This window comes from Salvia miltiorrhiza, chromosome 8 (assembly GCF_028751815.1).
Source record: "Salvia miltiorrhiza cultivar Shanhuang (shh) chromosome 8, IMPLAD_Smil_shh, whole genome shotgun sequence".
NCBI classification, from domain to species: Eukaryota; Viridiplantae; Streptophyta; class Magnoliopsida; order Lamiales; family Lamiaceae; genus Salvia; species Salvia miltiorrhiza.
In genome coordinates this window covers 2,042,623-2,061,969 of record NC_080394.1, presented here as the reverse complement: position 1 = coordinate 2,061,969, position 19,347 = coordinate 2,042,623, and the positions used below count along the sequence as shown (strand labels likewise).

Here is a 19,347-nt window from a genome sequence, read left to right as displayed (position 1 = left end):
CTTTTCTTTTCAACGTCAATGTGATAATTATTTAGATTTTGTTTTTCTCCATCTTAAATAACTATGATAGATTTGTAACGAGAAGAAAATAAACCCTAAATTGAAAAGAAAATATAAATTCATCCATAAGTCACTCTTGACCCAGACCTTAGCAACACTCTGCTATTGGACTTCTTCGGGTCGCAGTTAAAAATGGCAGAATCATTATGTTAGCCCAAAACTCAATTTTATGATTAACATTTCATGGTTTACCAAAAAAAAACATGGAATGAAAACAAACCCCAAACCTATTATTTTGCAATTTATTATCTCGAAAGCTACTTGAAAACATAGCTGAATTAAAATTTATTAGAACGAAAAGCAAAAAAACCTAAACCAAACCCATCGAGAGCACAAAAACGTTGACTGAGGGCCAGACCTCATTAAAATCTTCCCAAATAAAACTCGTAGGGAAAAATTACGAGAATGAAAAAAGTGTCTATCTAGAAAGAAACAGAAAAATAACAGCAACTGCAAACAGAACTCCGGCATGACCATCGCCCCCGTTGCAAGCCCCGACACCCCCGGCGCAAGAAAACCAAACGAACAAAGAAACATCGCTGGAACAGCCAAGCAGTGAACGAACAATCAACTCAACGCCGGCGGTCATGACAGGGAGCCAAGAAGACCCACCGCGGAGCAACCAACGAGACGATACCCCCAAATCTCAGCTACTAGCTCACCTACTACTGAAAAACATAGCACAAAACCATAACTCATATGTTAAAACATGAATGAATGAATTATGGTTATTTTATTGAAAAAAAAAATTAAGACAGAGAGAACATAAACCTAACATAAACTCGAGGAGATCACAACTCGATCACTCAAAAGCCGAGCCTCATTAAAACCTCTCAAGACGGAAACTCAATGGAAGAACACCAAGAGAAAAAAGAGTACTCGTCTAAATACATAGACGGAAGACATTAAAACCTCTCAAGACGGAAACTCAATGGAAGAACACCAAGAGAAAAAAGAGTACTCATCTAAATACATAGACGGAAGAGAAAAGGAAACACACAAGATCAGAAAATCAATCACTCATGGGCCGAGCATCACTAAACTTCACAAGACGAAAACCCATTGGGAAAAACACCGAGAGAGAATAAGAAAGAGTACTCGTATAATTATAAATACGAAAAAGAAAAAGAACCCACAAGACCAAAGAACATAGAACATTCTGTCAACAAACACCTGACCCAAAGGAAAAACAAAATCATCTATTGTACCATACGAGTGAAAAATGGGACAGCAAAATTGGTTCACCAACATCACGTTTCTTACCATTAATTGTGAAGTTGATGAAGAAAGGTTGAGCAAGTCATCAACTTGCTGCAAATGGATAGTGCTTTCCTCCCTTCTTCACCTCCTAATTCATTAGAGGCATCCCAAACACAACTGTTTCCTCGTTCTACTTTCTTGAGGGATAACTGTATAAAACGTATACATAAAATTAATGGAAAAAAGCCAAACAAACTAAACATATTAATCTTGTTGTGAAGGAAAAAAACTCGTTTAAGCATGTTGAGAAGAAGTGTGCGTGATTTTATAATTTAATGTATATACATACAATACAAATAGAAAAAGCACCTTGCCAACGAAATGTAGATTGTCTATTATATCCCAATTACATATTTAATTTCAAGGGTATTTGATTAAATCATAATATTAAATATTTAGAAAAATATATTAATTCATTGGAAATTAAATTACTACTTATAAAAATATGTTAATTAATTACATTACCTTATCCAAAATTTATTATATATATATATATATATATATATATATTAATCTAACAATAAGTTTATATTTTAACAAGTCACCATAATATTCACAATTGTTATATTTTAATAATTATTATTTTATAATATTATATATATATATATATAAAGAGATTTTCTAAAAAAAATATTACTTTATTAAAAAATTGATGGTTTTTTAAACTATCCTAAGTTGGGGACCAAAGAAATTTATTTATAGAGTTTATTAATATATTTGAGTACTGTTTTACCAAATGAGATCCTCTGTCCCAAAATATAGTGTGTACCACGTGTACCACTCTTCATTTCTTTATATTTTTAAATTATTTTTTATTCAATTTTAATTTATTATGCTTTTATATAATATAAAGATAATTAACAAGGGTTCACTCATCCATTTCGGGTTTATAATTATTTTTTTATATTTATTTGAATTAATAATAGATTATTTGGGTTCATTAATTCAAAGTTAGGGTATATAAGTTTTTAAATTTTAATTTTTCAATGATAAATACTAATTAGAGTTTATAATATAATAATAATATTTATTTTTATAAAAAAAATTATATATAAAAAAATAAATAGTGGTACACGTGGTAGACACAATATTCTGGGACAGAGGATCCCATCTGCTATTTTACGGATGTTTTACTATAGTTATAGAATTGAATAGAACATGTGAAGTATCATGACTTCGAAGATTTCTATTGAAGAAGGTCTGATTTGAACAGATTCAGAAGCTCAGGGACTCTTATGCAATATTCGGAAAGAGCCGTTGAAGGTTTAGCTGAAACGGTGTAGTTTTTGCTTAATGAGTTAGTTGAGTTAGTTTAATACTGTTTTTTTTTTTTTTTTTTTTTTTTTTATCGGGCAAAGTCATGTTAGATGTTAGTAGTTAGTTCCCTCATCCACTCCAAGAACCACCTTATCTCTCCATTCACCAAACTCCACCTTATATCTCCAATCACCAATTCGTTCCCAAGAGGGATCGAACCCGGGTCACTTCACTTAAGTGAGGACCCGGTGGCCAGTGAGTTTAATACTGTTTTTAATTAGGGCTTTTACTCCTTCTTCGATAGAGAGTTAGTTTTCAGCTGATTCATTTTGATTAGCTGAGTGAAATATCTTTGTATTGAGAGAATACTATACTTTGATCTCTAGTCGTGTTTCTTGAGATCCGGCGTGTTTGTATTGTATCTCCGGCGGTAGTTTCCGGCAACTGGAATAAGAAATCATCTCACCCTCCGTGGACGTAGGCTTTATAGCCGAACCACGTAAACTGCGTGTCTCATTCTTCTTCCTTTGATTTCTGGTTTCGAATCTTGTGTTTTTGTTTACAGAACAAATTGCTAAAAATTTAAGTATAACAAATATTATATTTATATTTTTTTTTCGTTTTATTAACATTGATTATATGTACCACGTATGTTTTTTGTGCTATTATACTAAAAACGACTACCACCAACCAAAGCCATAGTAATTAAAATTGAAATAAAATCATGTTTTCTTTCAAACAGGGAATGAATTCAGTGATGATTAGAAAATTGTGAAATTAAAATATGTAATGGTTTCTATAAAAAAACAAGAGATTAACAATAGGATGCTTACCGGGATTGTATTTGGAGCCATCAACGGTGATGTCTCCGATACGGGAAATGCTCCTGCGCCATGCAGGATCAGCTGCATCAACTTGCTGTTGAAAACGTAATTCTGGGCAGCCTTCAATGGTCAACTGCTCTAATCTGAAGAGGCGCGGCATAAAGGAGGGTAGACGCCTTAAACGATTGCAGTTGTATAAAGACAACGACCGCAGAGATGAAAAGTTCCCAAACCATTCAGGTAACTCTTCCATTCCGAAATTGATCAAAGCTAATGAAGTGCAAGTAGAGAGATGTTTCATTGATTCCGGCAAACATTCCCAGCTTTCCATCCCACACAAAGTTAACGTATGAATAAGTGAGTTGCAGCATGCTTGCAGAAACCCATCAACAGTCTCCATTGAGCCTGAGCCCCCCTTACTAGCATCCACATGTAACTCTTGTAAGCTGCGAAAGGGCCAAGTCTCAACACGACAAGTGGCCATAAAATTAGGAACACGAAGAATTGTCAATTTTGTTAGACGAGGTGATTTTACAAGGCTGTCGATCACACTGGGGAGATTTCCTAGGCTGTCTAAGGTCTCCAACTGCAGTTCCTCCAGCGCATATCCTATTATTTCAAACGGGAAATACACCAGTGATTGGCATTCATAAATCTCGAAATGCCGAAGGGATCCTTGTAGTTGTGATGGTGACTGTTCTTTGCCAATATCTCCTATTCTTTCCAGATTGGGACAATTCCATATGATCAACTTCTCCAGAGATTTGAGGGTGCTTAGACCGCCCGGTAAGTCTCTCAAATTGGGGCACTTCTTTATGTTCAGCTCCGACAGATTCGGATTGCTATAGAACAACCAATCTGGGAGACATACCAGGTCATCAATTTCTTCTAGAAATATGCGTGTAAGCATCGTCAATTCGATCCAGAAAATGCTTGCCAAAACCGTGCAACTGCATCTTATAATACTCAAATCCATAAGGCATGATGACGACAAATGAGTTGGAGTACCCATCAATTGATCGCAATGAAAGATATCCAGAAGTCGGAGGTTGGGAAATACCTTTACTTCAATTGTACCCTCAAATTCTGCTTCTGCCCACTCTGTCAGCTTGCGCATATCAAAAAATTTGAGTTTTTCAAGTGCTGGAAAAACAATGCGCGTTTCCTTCTCAATCCCGTAGAATGAAGAATTTATAGACTTGACATTGATCAAGACCTGCAGCTGAAGAGACTTGAGATTTGGCAAGTGGCCCAGCATCGGGATATCTTCACATTCTTGGCAAGCACTGAGTTCTACTGATATCAACTTGTTAAGTCCTATCCAAGAGCCTTGAGGCCCATATCTCACTGCCATTTTCAGTGTCCATAATGGAAATCTTTTGGCATTATATCCCACAATCGACAACTTCTTCAGATTTGAGTGAGGTTGAAGGCCTTCCAACACATTCTCATGGTTTATTTCACCTTTAGTCCATTCCAAACTCAAGTCTGATAGCTTTGATTTTTGACATAGTTTTGCTCTCTCAGCCTCTTCCTTGTCACGAACCATTTCGAGGTTCCAAATAAATAGATTTCCTGTGAGACTATTCAAACTCCCGAGCTCTTCAATTTTGCAGCCATTTTTATCATCGCTTACTCTAAAACTATTTAGGGTTTGGAGCGAAGTCAATTTTCCAATCTCAGCTGGCAAATCCGTATTGAAGTCAATACAAACATGCCTCAACTTCATCAAGTACTTAATTGTACTTGGGAGCTTCTTCAACTCACTTATGAATGCTCTCAGCGTTAGCAAGTGAAGGAGTTCACCAATCCAGTCCGGCAAATATTGGATTTTTGTATCCGAGATATCAAGATGTCTCAAATGAATCAACTTCTTAATTGAACTTGACAGCTCTTTCATTACAAAACCTTTGAGACATAAGACGTGCAGACACTCGAAGTCTGAAAACATGTTACTCGAAACTTCACCTGCGAACAATAATGTACGCAAATGTCTTGCCTTTTCTTTTGGGATATTTACACGACGTGATTCCTCTCTCCATCTATCGTCGTCGACAAGCATATATCGAACTCGGCTGCTGCTATTTGTATTGTTGGATGAATCTAAAATAGAAGAGGCGAGATCGTGGACAAGGTCGTGAATTATGCAAGTGTCAACATTTCCCAACTCATCTCTACCACAAACTTGCAGCAAAGAGCTTTGTAGAAGAATGTTGATAAATTTGTCGCCCACGGACTCCATCTCATTGCTCCCATCAGCTTGAAGAAATCCTTCGGCCATCCAAAACTCAATCACTTGTTGTTTCATGATTGCATAACCTTTCGGAATCAATGAAAGGTATGCAAAGCACTTCTTAAGCGACGGTGAAGACAAGTTGTTGAAGCTCAACCTCAAAATTTTTGTGATGCTATCTGCTTGATCACGTGAAAGCCAATTCTCTTCAATTGAGACCCATTCTTCTTCCGATTTATCACGCAGAAGTCCCCCAACTATGTTGGCAGCTAACGGCGAACCTTGACACTTCGTTGCAATCTTTTTGCCGATGGTCTCAAGTTCCGACGCAGCCTCAACATCTTCGAGCCTCTTCGCCTTGATTATTGACCAACAATCATAATCTGATAATCCTTTCAACTCATGTGTATGAAGTGAATTCACAATTGAAGCTACCTCCATATTTCTGGTGGTGACAACAATCGCATTTCCCTTCATAGAAGTAACTCCGGACAATGAATTGATAAAATCTTCCCAAACGGGAAGACGATCATTCCAGACATCATCCAGAACAAGCAGATAAGTTTTATCTTTCAATGCTTCTTGAATCTTTTTTAAAATATCTTGCTTAGTCTCAGCTACCTCAGTAGTCAACTCTTTGAGGATTTTCTTCAAAAGAGTGATTAGATCAAACTTTTGGGAGACATGCACCCAAATATGAGATCCAAATAGACGCTTCTCTGTCTTCATATGATCGAAGACTTTCCTAGTCAACGTCGTCTTCCCCAACCCGCCCATTCCAACAATGGTAAGGATGGAAATGGGACGTTGATCAGTTTTGATACTAGTTGCAAGCATCTCAACTATTTCCGACATCACAACTTCTCTTCCAATAAAAATTGGAATAGAAGTGAATGCATCGGTTTCAAAATTAACAGTATCATCCAAAGTGGGCTCACCGGAGGCAGGCCTCTTCATGAGGCCAAGCCTGGCTGCCTCGTTGTCAAGTGAGTCCAAACTCACATTGATTTCTTGGATTCTAAAAGCCATATTTCGCGGGCGTACAACAGAATTGAAGGATGAGAAGAATGATAATACCTTCTCCTTCATGGGTTTGTTGTGCTTAATGTCTTTGGAGAGATGATGATAGTTGAGCTCATCCAAAACATTGTCAGCATCGAACGCCACGTTTTCAAGCCTGCTCAGCCAGTTTTTGACTGCATTGCCGGTGATGTTACCCGCCTCTGCGTCGTTCAAGTATTGCTGGAGGGCATCCAGTCTCTCAGCTAGCTTTGCTGCTTCTTTGTCGAGACCTCGGATGAGAGCGATCTCGTTTTTGGAGTGGTCGATGAGGTTTTGAACTAGAACTTGAAGAACGGCGGCAACAGCATCTCCTTCCATTCTTTCGGTGCTTTGAGAGAGGGAGTTGCTGATAATTCTCAATGCTCTGTGTGTAGATGAGATTGACAGAGAGAGAGAGGGGGAGAGTTGGTGCAAATTTGATGTAAAGTGAAGAAAAAATCTATATAAACGAGAATATGGAATAATGCACAAATATTCAAAATAAATTATTATTATTAATTCATTAATTAATTAAACTGAAAATAATATACAAAAACTCTTGGGAAATCAGTTTTATGGTGAAACTTGTTTTACAATACTTCATTATACAAATGACACTGTAACATTTAAAGTGTTATTTGTATGTTGAAATAGTGTAATTAAAAATGTTAAAGTGTTATTTGTATATTGAAATAGTATCATTTAAAAAATTGATTTCACATGACACCACCTCAAAAAATAATAGAAAACTCCCACCATACTCCCTTCCGCGTCTTAATTATTAGTTTCTCTGTCTATGAAAATTGAAGTCTTATTATATTTTTAATCCGTTTGCGAAAATTGTACTCCACATTACGGAGGGAGTATGATTTTATCAAGAGCCCAAGTGCCCAACACACCCACACGTCAGCTTGAAGTTAGTTAGGGCGGCTGATTTTGGGACCCAACCAAGCAATTGGGCTAATATATTTTAATTAAAATTTGCTGGCCCAATTCGGCATTTTCTTTCTTTTTTCCCATTGGATCAATTGAATATGTTTGTTGTGTTTTGTCTTCATTTGGGTAGGTTTCGTTTGTTTATTTCATTCTTAATTTATTTCATTTTAAAATTTCCAATTGTTGTATTTGAATGTGAAGTTATTCTCATTGGCTTGTCCTTATATTTCCTAGAGTCAGGTTTTATATGATATTCAATTAAAATGTGTCAAGGTTGTTGAAATACCACTTGCTTGAGAGCCACCTTCATTTGACCGATGAATTATTCTATGAGAAAGTAATTTTTAACTCTTAACCTTCTGCAGTTTTTGTTTTAATTGTTAACTAAATAATAATAAATAAATAAAAACCGTATATAGTTGCTACACGGACTCTTCTTTTATCTCTAACTAATTAATTTGATAGTCCAATCATTAATCAATTTACTAAAGCCCAAAATCAATATTTCAAATATATGTTAATATAATCCATATATCTTTCACTAACTTCTAAATATAATATAGGAAATTATTTGGCCGAAACTTAAACTATTGTTTTGCCAAAATCAACACATTTTCACAAAAAATGTGTAAAAATGTGTTGATTAATGTTATTAATGATATTTATATAATTTGTAATCGTTTACAATACAAAAGCAATTATGATTTTTAGCAACTTTCACTTTCTAAAAGTATTTTAAGCAATCAACAAGGTAGACAAATTCTCTTCTCTAAAAAAAGTATTTTGAGCAATCAACAAGTCTATTGGCCATGCACATAATAATCCACTAATCACAATTAGCCCAAAACCCATTATACACTAAAGCCCAACCAACAACACTAAAATGGTAGACAAATTTAGAGCATACAACCGTAAAGCACAAAAACAATGATATCCATATTCCCTTTATGTCAACCCAAAGGCTCTGGGTTTAAATTTCATGAGGCCTCTTTAGGTCTATGTCAAGACATTAGATTTTTTAAGTGTGATTTGTCTCTTTCTTGTGGTTTGCAGGTTATCAAGCAGAGATAACTCGCTGAAAATAACAATTGCAGATTTCATGGTATGAGCTTGACGATTCTCACCGAAAACTGTGAAGTTGATGAAGAAAGGTTGAGCAAGTCAACAAATTGGAGCAAATTGACACTCATTGCTTCTTCACCTCCTAATTCTTTAGAGGCAATTCAAATATAATTGTTTTCTGGTTATGCTTTCTTCAGGGATTTCTTGACGATTAACTATATAAAACACATATACTTACTATATCCACGAAATGAGTATCCATAATTTTTTTGATCAGTCCATCAAATCATTACCGATTTCACTTTTTGGCAAGTGTATCCTACACTTACAATAAAGTGGATCCATTATTCCACTCACATACACTTAATCAATTTTTTAAAGCTCGTTTCACTAAATAGATGTTCATTTCGTAGATGAATGAGATATAAAATTAATGGGGAAAAGTTCAATAGATAATTCAAAAAAAAAAAAATGTGCCAAACAAACTCAACATAATCTTATTGCGAACTAAAAAGTCTTCTTTAGTGTACGTGTGTTGGCCAAACGCTAAGGCCTTAATGTCTAAGATCAAAGGCCTTGGGTTCGAATTCTCTATGACGCAATCTTTAAATTTCTTTATTTGATAGTGTTAATTTATCAAAAAAAAAGTCTTTCTCAAACATTATCTTGTCGTGATAAAAAAGTCTTCTTTAAACATTTGAAGATGAAATGTGCGTAATTTTATAATTTTCTATACTTAAATAGACTAATATTATCTTCTAATATACACACATACACACAATGAGCATTTAGTGCTTTAGTTTTACCGATTGAACTAGATCTCCTCGCCAAGTAGTTTAAATAAGTCTAACTATCCTATGAAAGTTGAAGATACATTTTCAATGATTTCAACAAATTATTGAAGGTTCAATCAATCTTCAGCAGCGTCCGCCTTCACTGTGCTTCCCCATCAACCTAATGAGTAGAGACTCAAGGAAAAAAAATAAGAAAAAAAAGTATAAAAAAAAGAAGAAAAAGAAAATACCCAACTTGTTTCTCCACCCCAAAAAAAAGGTACCCACTACCCTACCCATCATGTTTCTTCCAAATAAAAATAAAATAAGATATCCAGCTTGTTTCCATCATGAAAATACTGGCTACACTACTTTGGAGGAGTTGACTCTCGTCGGAATTTTATTTTATTTTTTTCATTTATATAAATAAATTTAAAGATTGGTGCATTTATATAACAAACGCACGGGGTGGGCTACCGTGAGAGCACATCTTAAAATAAGAAATAAGAGCAATTTTTAATGTATGAATTTTATGTAGAACACGTATGAATTCGTTGTATAAAGGTATGAATTGTGAAAAATAAACTTTTGCTACCTTTGGAATTCGAACTCGGGACCATAAATGGCTGAAAATAATTCTTATTTTATATCTTAAAAAATGCTCTTATTTTAGCCCTTCCCACGAACGCACACAAATCCACCTCTAACTCTCAGTTCGAACACCAACCTCGCATCACCAAATAACTGAGCTCAAGAAGATCATGGCCGCCGCCGCGCCGCCGCCTGCATCCCCATCCAAAGGGCAAGAAGAAGAGTCCATGAAGATCATGGATCCCCGGGTGCTGGTTCTCGCGAGCCTCTTTTTCCAATTCGTCCTCATCGTCGCCGGAAACCGAAGAAAATACATCAAAAACAAACAAATCCGCTTGATTTTATGGGTCTCGTACCTCTCCGCCGACTACATTGCCACCCTCGCCCTCGGCGTGCTCTCGAGGGCGGAAGCCGATTCCAAACCCAAATACACAATAACCGCATTTTGGGCGCCTTTCCTGCTGATGCATCTGGGCGGCCCGGACACCATCACCGCCTACGCCATGGCCGACAACGAGCTCTGGCTCCGCCACTTCCTGGGGCTGCTAGGCCAAGCCGCCGTCGTCGGCTACGTCTTCTACCGGTCGTTCACGCGCGCGCGTCTGAATTACTTATCGCTGGTGATCATCCTGGCCGGAGTTGTGAAGTATGGGGAGAGGAGTTGGGTCCTTTTCCGCTCGAGTAAAGATCAGTACCGCGATTCACTGGTTTCGGAGCCGGATCCGGGGCCCAACTACGCCAAATTCATGGACGAGCTGGTTTCTAGAGAGAAAGAGGGGTTTATAGTCTCTCTTGACAAAGCCGTCGACAACATCTCCTCCTCGTCTCTCGTTGATACCGAAGCGAACGGCGGCGATCGGGGGATCGGAGACGCCTTCCTCTTGCAGAAGGCATTTTCTTTGTATGAGACATTCAAGAAGCTCTTCGCGGACTTGATCCTGAGCTATCAAGACCGCGAAATGAGCGTTTCTTTCTTCGAAGACTTGCAGTGGGAGGATGCCTTCACCACAGTTGAGATTGAGCTGGGATTGATATTTGACTTGTTCTACACCAAGTCGCCGTTGGTCTTCTCCAAAGTTGGTTTCTATCTCCGAATTCTCAGCTGCTTATCCACCACCGCTGCACTCGTGGCCTTCCCGATCATCGGCAAAAACGATCGCGCTGAAATCGACGGGGTCGTGAAGAAAAACGTCGCGTACCCTGAAGTTGAAGTGATCATCACTTACATCTTGTTGGGAGGTGCATTTTTGCTCGAATTATATGCAATTTTGATCATTTCTCTGTCAGATAGGATGATGGTTAGGAGGGAAAGTGACTTGACAACAAGGCCTCAAGAGAAGCTCCCCAAACACATATCACTGCTTTACCGCCTCCGTGCGGTGCCGGCGAGGAAGAGGTGGTCGAATTCAGTCGGACAATACAACGTCTTCAAACATTGCTTCAAATACATGCCAAACCGCCCCGGTGTCTGTCGCCTTCCTAAGAAGCTCGATCAGTTAATCGAGAAGCACTTGCGTTCGAGGAACAAGCCCGTCCCTGACGACCTAAAGCAACTGCTTTTTGATCAGCTGAAAGCAAGAGCGAAAAGTGGTCATAGCGAAAAATATTGGAAGGACAAGATCCTGCTTGAAGAAATCAAGTGTTTCAACTACAATGACGAGGTTGAGTTCGATCAGAGTCTTGTCATCTGGCACATGGCTACAGATATCTGCTACACCAACGACGAGCAGCCGGGGTTGGAAGGAGACGAGAAGAGGAAACGGGAGAGATGCAAGTTGTTGTCGGACTACATGGTGCATCTGTTGATCATGTCGCCCTTCATGCTTCCCAGTGGGATCGGGCATATACGTTTTCAGGATACCACTGCAGAGGTTACTGAGTTCTTCAAGTACGAGGAGGAATTGGATATAAGAAGTGCATGGGAGACGTTATCCAAGGTGGACGACAGGTACATACCGTCGGATGTGAAAGGGGACAAGAGCAAGTCACTCTTTTTTGATGCGCAAAGAGTTGCCAAGGCTTTGAATAGGATAGAAGATGTCAGTGAGAGATGGGATAAAATCACCCAAGCTTGGGTGGATATATTGACATTTGCAGCAGCACAATGTGGTTGGAGTGATCATGCCGAGAAGTTAAGCCAAGGAGGCGAGCTCCTCACTCATGTCTGGCTTCTGATGGCACACTTTGGTATGACGGATCAATTCCAGATCTCCCGCGGCTTCATCAGACCAAAGCTAGTTTTGAATTAGATGAGAATACCATACCGTCTATGTACTTGTGTAAACAAATGTTTAGATATGGCCTGGCTATGTAAGATTTCCAGATCAGCAACCACTTCAACCATCAAATTTTTGTAAGATTTGTAGTTCAGCAATGTCGTGAAAACGATGTAGTTCAACGGTATAATCTGAATGTTGGGAAGGATGCTTCTGGAAAGTGTGCAGTCCTGCAATTAGCACTCACGAGGCGATGTTTATAGTTCTTAGAATTTTAATGATTATCGACGAAGAGAAGATGCAGAGAGGAGGATTTGCTGAGGATTAAACCCGTGTTACATAGTAAATTATGGGACAGAGGATTCCATCCGGTCTTCACACATTTACCTATAAAAGAATTAAAAAAACTTCGGAATGCTTGAACACAAACAGAAATTTGAAGTCATGTGGAAGTTGCAACACACGAAACAACTCTTCTTACAAATGTCGAAGATGATGTTTTGTGGATTCGACAGAGACAAAGTAATACATCCCAACACGATAACTTTATAGCCTTTTCAACTTGGAATCGAATCACTCATTTGATTCAGTCCTTGCCTGATTAATTTTCCTGGCAAACTCAGCTGCAGATTCAGATACTGTTCCATCTACATCCAACTTGTCAAGGTTTCTGGGCGGAGTTGATGGAATTTGTTGGAGGTTTTCACAATCGTTAAGCACAAGTTGCTTGAGACTAGGAAAACAATCAGCCGAGGCCTCCCAAGAAACTAAATCCGTGGTTCTAATCAACAGGAATCTGAGACGACCAAAGCCATCCTCAGCTGTACTACTCCAAGACTCTCCTATAAATGCATTGTTTTTCAACTTCAGGATCTCGAGGCTATCAATCTTTCCCAATGTCGACATACTCGCCCATTTCAAGTATGTACCTGACAGTGTGAGCCACTTGAGAGTTGGTGGGAAACAGCATAGATCAAGCTGAATTTCTCTTGCAGGTTCATTTACCATCTTCAAATTTTCAAGGCGCTCCAATTTTTTCAAGGAGTCGGCGTCTGAAAGATCAGCTAAGTGGCCTCGAATCCCGAACCTCTGTAGGTTAGGGGCCCTAGTGAACACATCTTTCGTGCAACTCACGGGAGCAAATCTAGTCAGTGTATGAAGATCTTTGCCTGTTTTACCTTTTCCTTTTATGGCTAGAAGAATGGCTGCTTTTGTCACCAAATGCCGCAGCTTTGGCATCCTCCATATATTAGCTTCCAGTTTTATCATGGAAGCCGACTTGGTGTGCACTACCAGAGTTTCTAGGTAGCATAGCGACGAGATCGTTTTAGGAATGACATCATCACACGACAAAGAAATGTACCTCAGATTCATTAGTTTGGACAGCATAGTGGGAAATCTAGTGAATTTGGCCCCCTTGCACTCGAAAATCTTGAGCAACTTGAAGGATTTATGGATGGTGGAAACGTCTTCGTGACTCAGGTCCTTGCCTCCATTGTTGAGACATAGAATGGAACGGATACACGGTCCCCGTGGTCGACTAGATAGGAATTCTGAGAGACAGGAGTCGATGCAGAGACGACGATGATTTGGAGTGAGAGACGCTGGACTATCAAGAACCCCTTCGGACATTGTGATCTCGTGGTAAAACTCCTGCTCTGCAGCTCTAAATTTACAGAATCCGTATATCGCTATATGAAGGCGGCATGTTTTGATTTGGCCGTCGGGTTTAACTTCACCAACCACGACCAAGTTTCTGCTGACGAGATCATACAGATTCCTCTCTGCAGTTTCCTCCAGAGACAGCCCCCAGCTATCTTGCACGAGTCCTTCCGCAATCCAGAGACGAATCAATGTCCAGACGGGGATGTCATAACCTTGAGGGAAGACTCCCATATACAGGAAGCAATCTTGCAAATGTTGAGGCAATTCTGTGTAACTCGGCTCGACACGTTCGATCACATTGTGCTGGGTGCAGTACTGTGTGATGTAGTTGGTCACATTCTCAGCCACCTTCTCCCACCACTTCAAAGTCAGAGCACTGGCTGTGTCTGTCGGGGGCTCGACCATGGCTTCGTCTGTCGAGGGTGGGACCATGAGACTACTTGCAACTACAGAAATTGCAAGTGGCGAGCCATCACAGTTCTCGACAATACGTTTGCCCACAGGTCTCAACCATTCAGGGCACTCAACGAGATTCCCGAACACTTCCAGTTGGAGCAATTTCCAGCTTTCATCTTCATCCAGGAAACGCAGCACACGAGGCTTCCCAGCGACGTGATTGTTGCGACTGGTTGTTAGAATTTTACCTGCGTTTGGCAGGAAACACCTTATGCTCTGCAAGGTATCGGCAGTCCATACATTATCCATGACTAACAAGAATCTTCTCTTCTTTAGACAGGCATGGACCTCATAGATTAATTGATGATCACTAATCCTGCCACTCTCGATAGATTCATTAAGAATATCAAGAGGCGATGCTCTACTACTGGATGCTTGACCAGGCATATTAAACATGCCTTGTCTCATGAGTTCTATTAAGATACAATGATTCAAATCCCTGCTGTTGAAGTCGAGAGGAATATCAACCCAAATCCGAGTGGGGAACTCGTCAATGATTCTTTTGTCATGATAAATCTTGTACGCCAGAGTTGTCTTCCCTATGCCGGGCATGCCCGTGATGGAGATAACATCAACTTCCTCTGTTTCTTCCATAAGAATGCTGATGAAAGTCTCTTCCTCCTTTTCAAAGCCAACAAACTTATTTGGTGCGATCCATGGTTCCTCTGTTTTTTTCAGCTGCATTCAAGGAACTTGTTATCATGCAATGGAATTACTCAATCCTTTTGAGGAACGAAATTCAGTAACCATTAGTTCCAAGTAAAGTTAAGGGCTTCAAATCATCCATGTAGGCATTAATACAAAAGTATTTCAAGGCATGATTCAACAAATTAATTACCGAATCAATGAGTATTTTTTTAAAACTTAGGGTGCCTCCAATGGGAAATTTTTCTAGTTTCCAATTTCAAAAACTACCATTGGGCAATGAAGAAACTAGTTTCTAAATTTTTTTTGAGAAACTAGTTGGCAACTCTAAACTAGTTTCTACTCATGGGGCCCATTTATTGCTTTTTCCCTTGGGAGCTGCTATTTCCCTTCAAATACATATTATTTTTTTTTTTTTAAGTTTTACGCTTTCATTTATTTACGTACTTTCAATTAATGTAATTTTAATTTTTGTAATGTAATTTGAATTTTAACAATGTAATTTGAATTTTATTAATGTAATTTTAATTATTATTTATAATTTTAAAATTAATTGGAATATATATATATATATATATATATAGGGAGGGGTTATAATAGAAACCAACTCTTATGTGTTAACTAGGAACCATTTTAGATCCTTGATTTATTTTAATTGGACGGATCAGATTAAGAAGTGATTTTCATGAATTATACCCTTTTAAATTGCTAAAAATCGGGAGAAAAGGACATCTACCAATAAAGGAATAACTATTTGATTTTAGCAAATCAAATCTTCCAATTACCACGGGATTTCATATACTATCCCCATATAATTTACGAATGAAAATAATTAAATTAAAAGAGGTTGAAAATATTTAGCACTAAATTGGGATGTAATTAGCAATTAAAAATCAGGTAATTAGCATTTGGATTAATATATAATTAGCAATTAAAAATCAGGTAGTTAGCATTTAGACTAATATATATGTAATTAGCAATTAAAAATCAGGTAATAAGCATTTAGATTAATATATAAATATCAAGCTGCTAGCAATAACCAACTTAAGATCTTAGAGTAAAATTTTATCTAATTAGAGGATTAAAAAATTAGTTTGGATGAGTTCATTCAATGTGAAGTTACATTCATTAGTGATGGAAATTAGACACGAATTCAATGATGGAAATTCATTAGTAATTGAAATTCCCAACTGCGTAAATATTGTAGTCCAGCTTTGGTAATTAGTCTCGAATTGAATAAGCGTCAACATCTACATCGGAAAATACAAGAAATTAGGATGGAGTTATAAATATCATTATTATTTTCTCAATTTAATGAATTAAAAAATTTCTGTAAGCACTTGGGAGAGAGAGCTGAAATGCTTGTTCAACCATAGTATAGCATTTTATATTTCCATCAATACAATATTAAAACCTTACTATATAATTTAAAATTGTTAATAAGAATTAGAAAATATTTAGCACTAAATTGTAATGTAATTAGCAATTAAAAAATAGATAATTAGCAATTAATTTAAAAGTAATTATTCATTTCTCTGAAGTGTCGAGGCTACCCGATGGAAATGGAAATAGATCGTGCCCAACCAAAACCAAAGAAAAAACGTCATCTGAGTCCAAGAAGGCCAGTACTATACGAGCTCCACCACCAAAATCCGACGAAAAAGAAATTACTTTTAAACTAATCGATACTTTGGAGCAATGAATAATTATTTTAAAACTAAATGCTAGTTATTTGATTTTTAATTGCTAATTACGACACAATTCAGTGCTAAATACTTTCTAATTCTCTAGATAGTATTTATTTTTAAGTTCACATTGCCAAAAGCATAATCAAATGAAAGTAATGAGATTTAAACTAACAAAAATAACGTAAATATGAAACAAATTAGAGAGAGAATATATTTAACATAATTAATATTATTAAATTAATATTAAGATATGATGGATCCCACTAAATAAGGGGTACGGTTAATTGGTTTCACAATATTTAATTGATTATTAACTTATGGACGTTAAAAATCAACAATTAATCTTGTTCGTAGATATTTAAAAATGAAGGGCTCATATTGGTTTCTAGTTAACACATAAGTTACAGTTTTCATTTGATCTCTCCTCTATATATATATATATATATATAAAGGGTGTATGTATTATGGTGGGATCCTGAGAAAGTAAGAAACTGATTTATTGTTGGAGGAGATGTGAAAGAAAAAATGAGTAGGTTTTTAAAGCTGACGTAACAATGATGTGGCAATTTTAAAAACTAGAAACTGGATCATGGTTGGAGGCACCCTCACATTTAATGTTTTGCCTATAGCTTAATAAATTTCATATAAGATTCAAATCCTGTCTTTAAAGAAGCCCGTGATGTTCGGCCCCATTACGTTATGCATAGAAAATCCCATGCTCTTCCTACCTTAGTGCAATTCCTGTAAATCCATCTTATATCACAGTTATAATCACAGTATACATCTTTATACTTCCTCCATACCAACTAACTTAGATCAATATTTTTTTGGATCGTCCCAACTAAATTTCTTTACATGGAATAAATATAAGCAATGAAACATCACTTATTCACTTTATTACTAAACACACTTAAAACACTATTTTTTAAAAAAGAAGTTGATCAACTTAATTGGAACGAAGGGTGTATATCTAATTGACATAGTCAAATTTTTCATCATCACAATTTATGACTTTTTCTTCCCTTTGTAATTGTTGGCAAATTAATTTACAAAACTTTTGTCAACAACGACACCGAAATTTAAGTTTATGTAACATAAATTGATTAAATATTGAAACGAGGTAAATCAATTTACATCATGACAAAATATGAATCTTCCCATATAACTACATAAAAAAAAAGTGTTAATGGGCAAAAATTATGTGTTTTTTGAAAAATGCCCTCTCTTATCATAAAAAGCATTATATGTCCTAAATATGTGAATGGCCTGATTTACCCTTTGATGTTGATGAGTTTGCTTGGTTTTTTATGAAAGTCTTACACATTTGACCGATTTGACAGCCATCGGTCATAAAAGTCAACGATTTGACAGCTATCAGTCAAGAGTACATATGATCGGTAAGTAGCTAGATCATGTGTTCGGCCGGCCGAACACACGATTTTACCGGCCGAACACATGATTTTATCGGTCGGACACATGTCTGATAATTTTATGTGTCCGACCAGCTAGATCATGTGTCCGACCGATAAAAATCATAAGAAAAAAAGAACAAGAAGAGAGTACCTGATTGAGTTTTGTAGGGTGCTGTTGCAGTTCTCGCAGATCTCTATATGCCTCGATCCTGCGAAACAAGGGGTCTATTCTACCAACCCTAGCGGAGCTGATCTGTTCCGCGAGTTCGTACATACCCCTAATCTTGTTCGGCGTCAGATGTCTGTTGGCGGCGCGGTGGATCAACCAAGAATCACGGATATCTTGGATATCGTGAGCGAGCTCCTTGATCTGCCTCTCCAGATCCCGATTCCCGCCCACGTCGTGAAGGAAGCAGTTTAAGAGCCTCAGGTCATTCTCCAGCCTCTGGAGTTCATCTTTTGCTTCACTGATCCTACGCACGTGCAATGTCACATCAGATCCTAAATTGTCAAGCAGAATTGTAACCACAGCCTCCGCCATATTTGGGATTGAAAAGTTTAGCGAATGGAAAGGAAGATCGACCGCTGTTTGAAATTTCTTGCTAGGAATACGAGTGTGAGTTTGGGACAGAGATGAACAGGGGGAATCGAATTAAAGCTTTTCTTTCAATGAAGGAAAATATAAATATAATATTCCTTTAGATTATATAATATAATAAGTAATAGTAACACCCACTAATTGGTCTCAAATTAATTTATAATATATTTAAATAATTAAATATAAATTATTATACTCTTTGTGTCCACCAAAAATGCATACAATGGTGGATTGATGGTGATTTTTTATGTAGTAAAGAAAGACATTTATCATTGTTTTAAATGAGTGATTGAGATTGAATTAATAATAATTTTCTTTTGCGTAAATAAAAATTATTTATAAATATAAAACATAAGAAAAAGATGTGGAGTCATATTTTAAAAATGTAAGTATGAACACTAAAAATAACAAAAGTGTCATAATTTTCGTCCATGTACAAAGGGAGTAATAATTAGTTACTCTCTCCGTCCACGAAAATATGATCTAAGGAGGTGGCATGGATTTTAAGAAAACTTAAGTTGTTTATTTAGTGAGTGGAGAAAGAGACTTATAAATTAAAAAAGTAAAAAGAAAATTAAGTTAGTAAGTGGAGAAAGAGATCCACAAATTAATTAAATCATTGTTAAAAAT

At 37.1% G+C, this 19,347-nt stretch overlaps 2 protein-coding genes across 3 annotated transcripts; both read right to left on the bottom strand.

Annotated features, from left to right (window-relative positions):
- Positions 1–269: 269 nt before the first annotated feature.
- Positions 270–7,108, bottom strand: LOC130999889 (putative disease resistance protein RGA4). Of its 2 annotated transcripts, none has more exons than XM_057925581.1 (3): positions 3,411–7,108; positions 1,022–1,469; positions 270–943 (listed from the first exon to the last, which is right to left on the bottom strand). In XM_057925581.1, exons 1-2 carry the CDS (start codon positions 7,012–7,014, stop codon positions 1,417–1,419), a joined length of 3,657 nt encoding a protein of 1,218 aa, XP_057781564.1. In that variant the 5' UTR covers positions 7,015–7,108; the 3' UTR covers positions 270–943; positions 1,022–1,416. The 2 variants fall into 2 exon arrangements, with proteins under 2 accessions (XP_057781564.1, XP_057781563.1); XM_057925580.1 differs by having other exon boundaries at positions 270–728; positions 1,324–1,469.
- A 5,545-nt stretch (positions 7,109–12,653) lies between these two features.
- On the bottom strand, positions 12,654–18,802 carry LOC130999888 (putative late blight resistance protein homolog R1A-10). Its single transcript, XM_057925578.1, has 2 exons — positions 18,271–18,802; positions 12,654–15,052 (listed from the first exon to the last, which is right to left on the bottom strand). Exons 1-2 carry the CDS (start codon positions 18,658–18,660, stop codon positions 12,827–12,829), a joined length of 2,616 nt encoding a protein of 871 aa, XP_057781561.1. The 5' UTR covers positions 18,661–18,802; the 3' UTR covers positions 12,654–12,826.
- Positions 18,803–19,347: the final 545 nt, after the last annotated feature.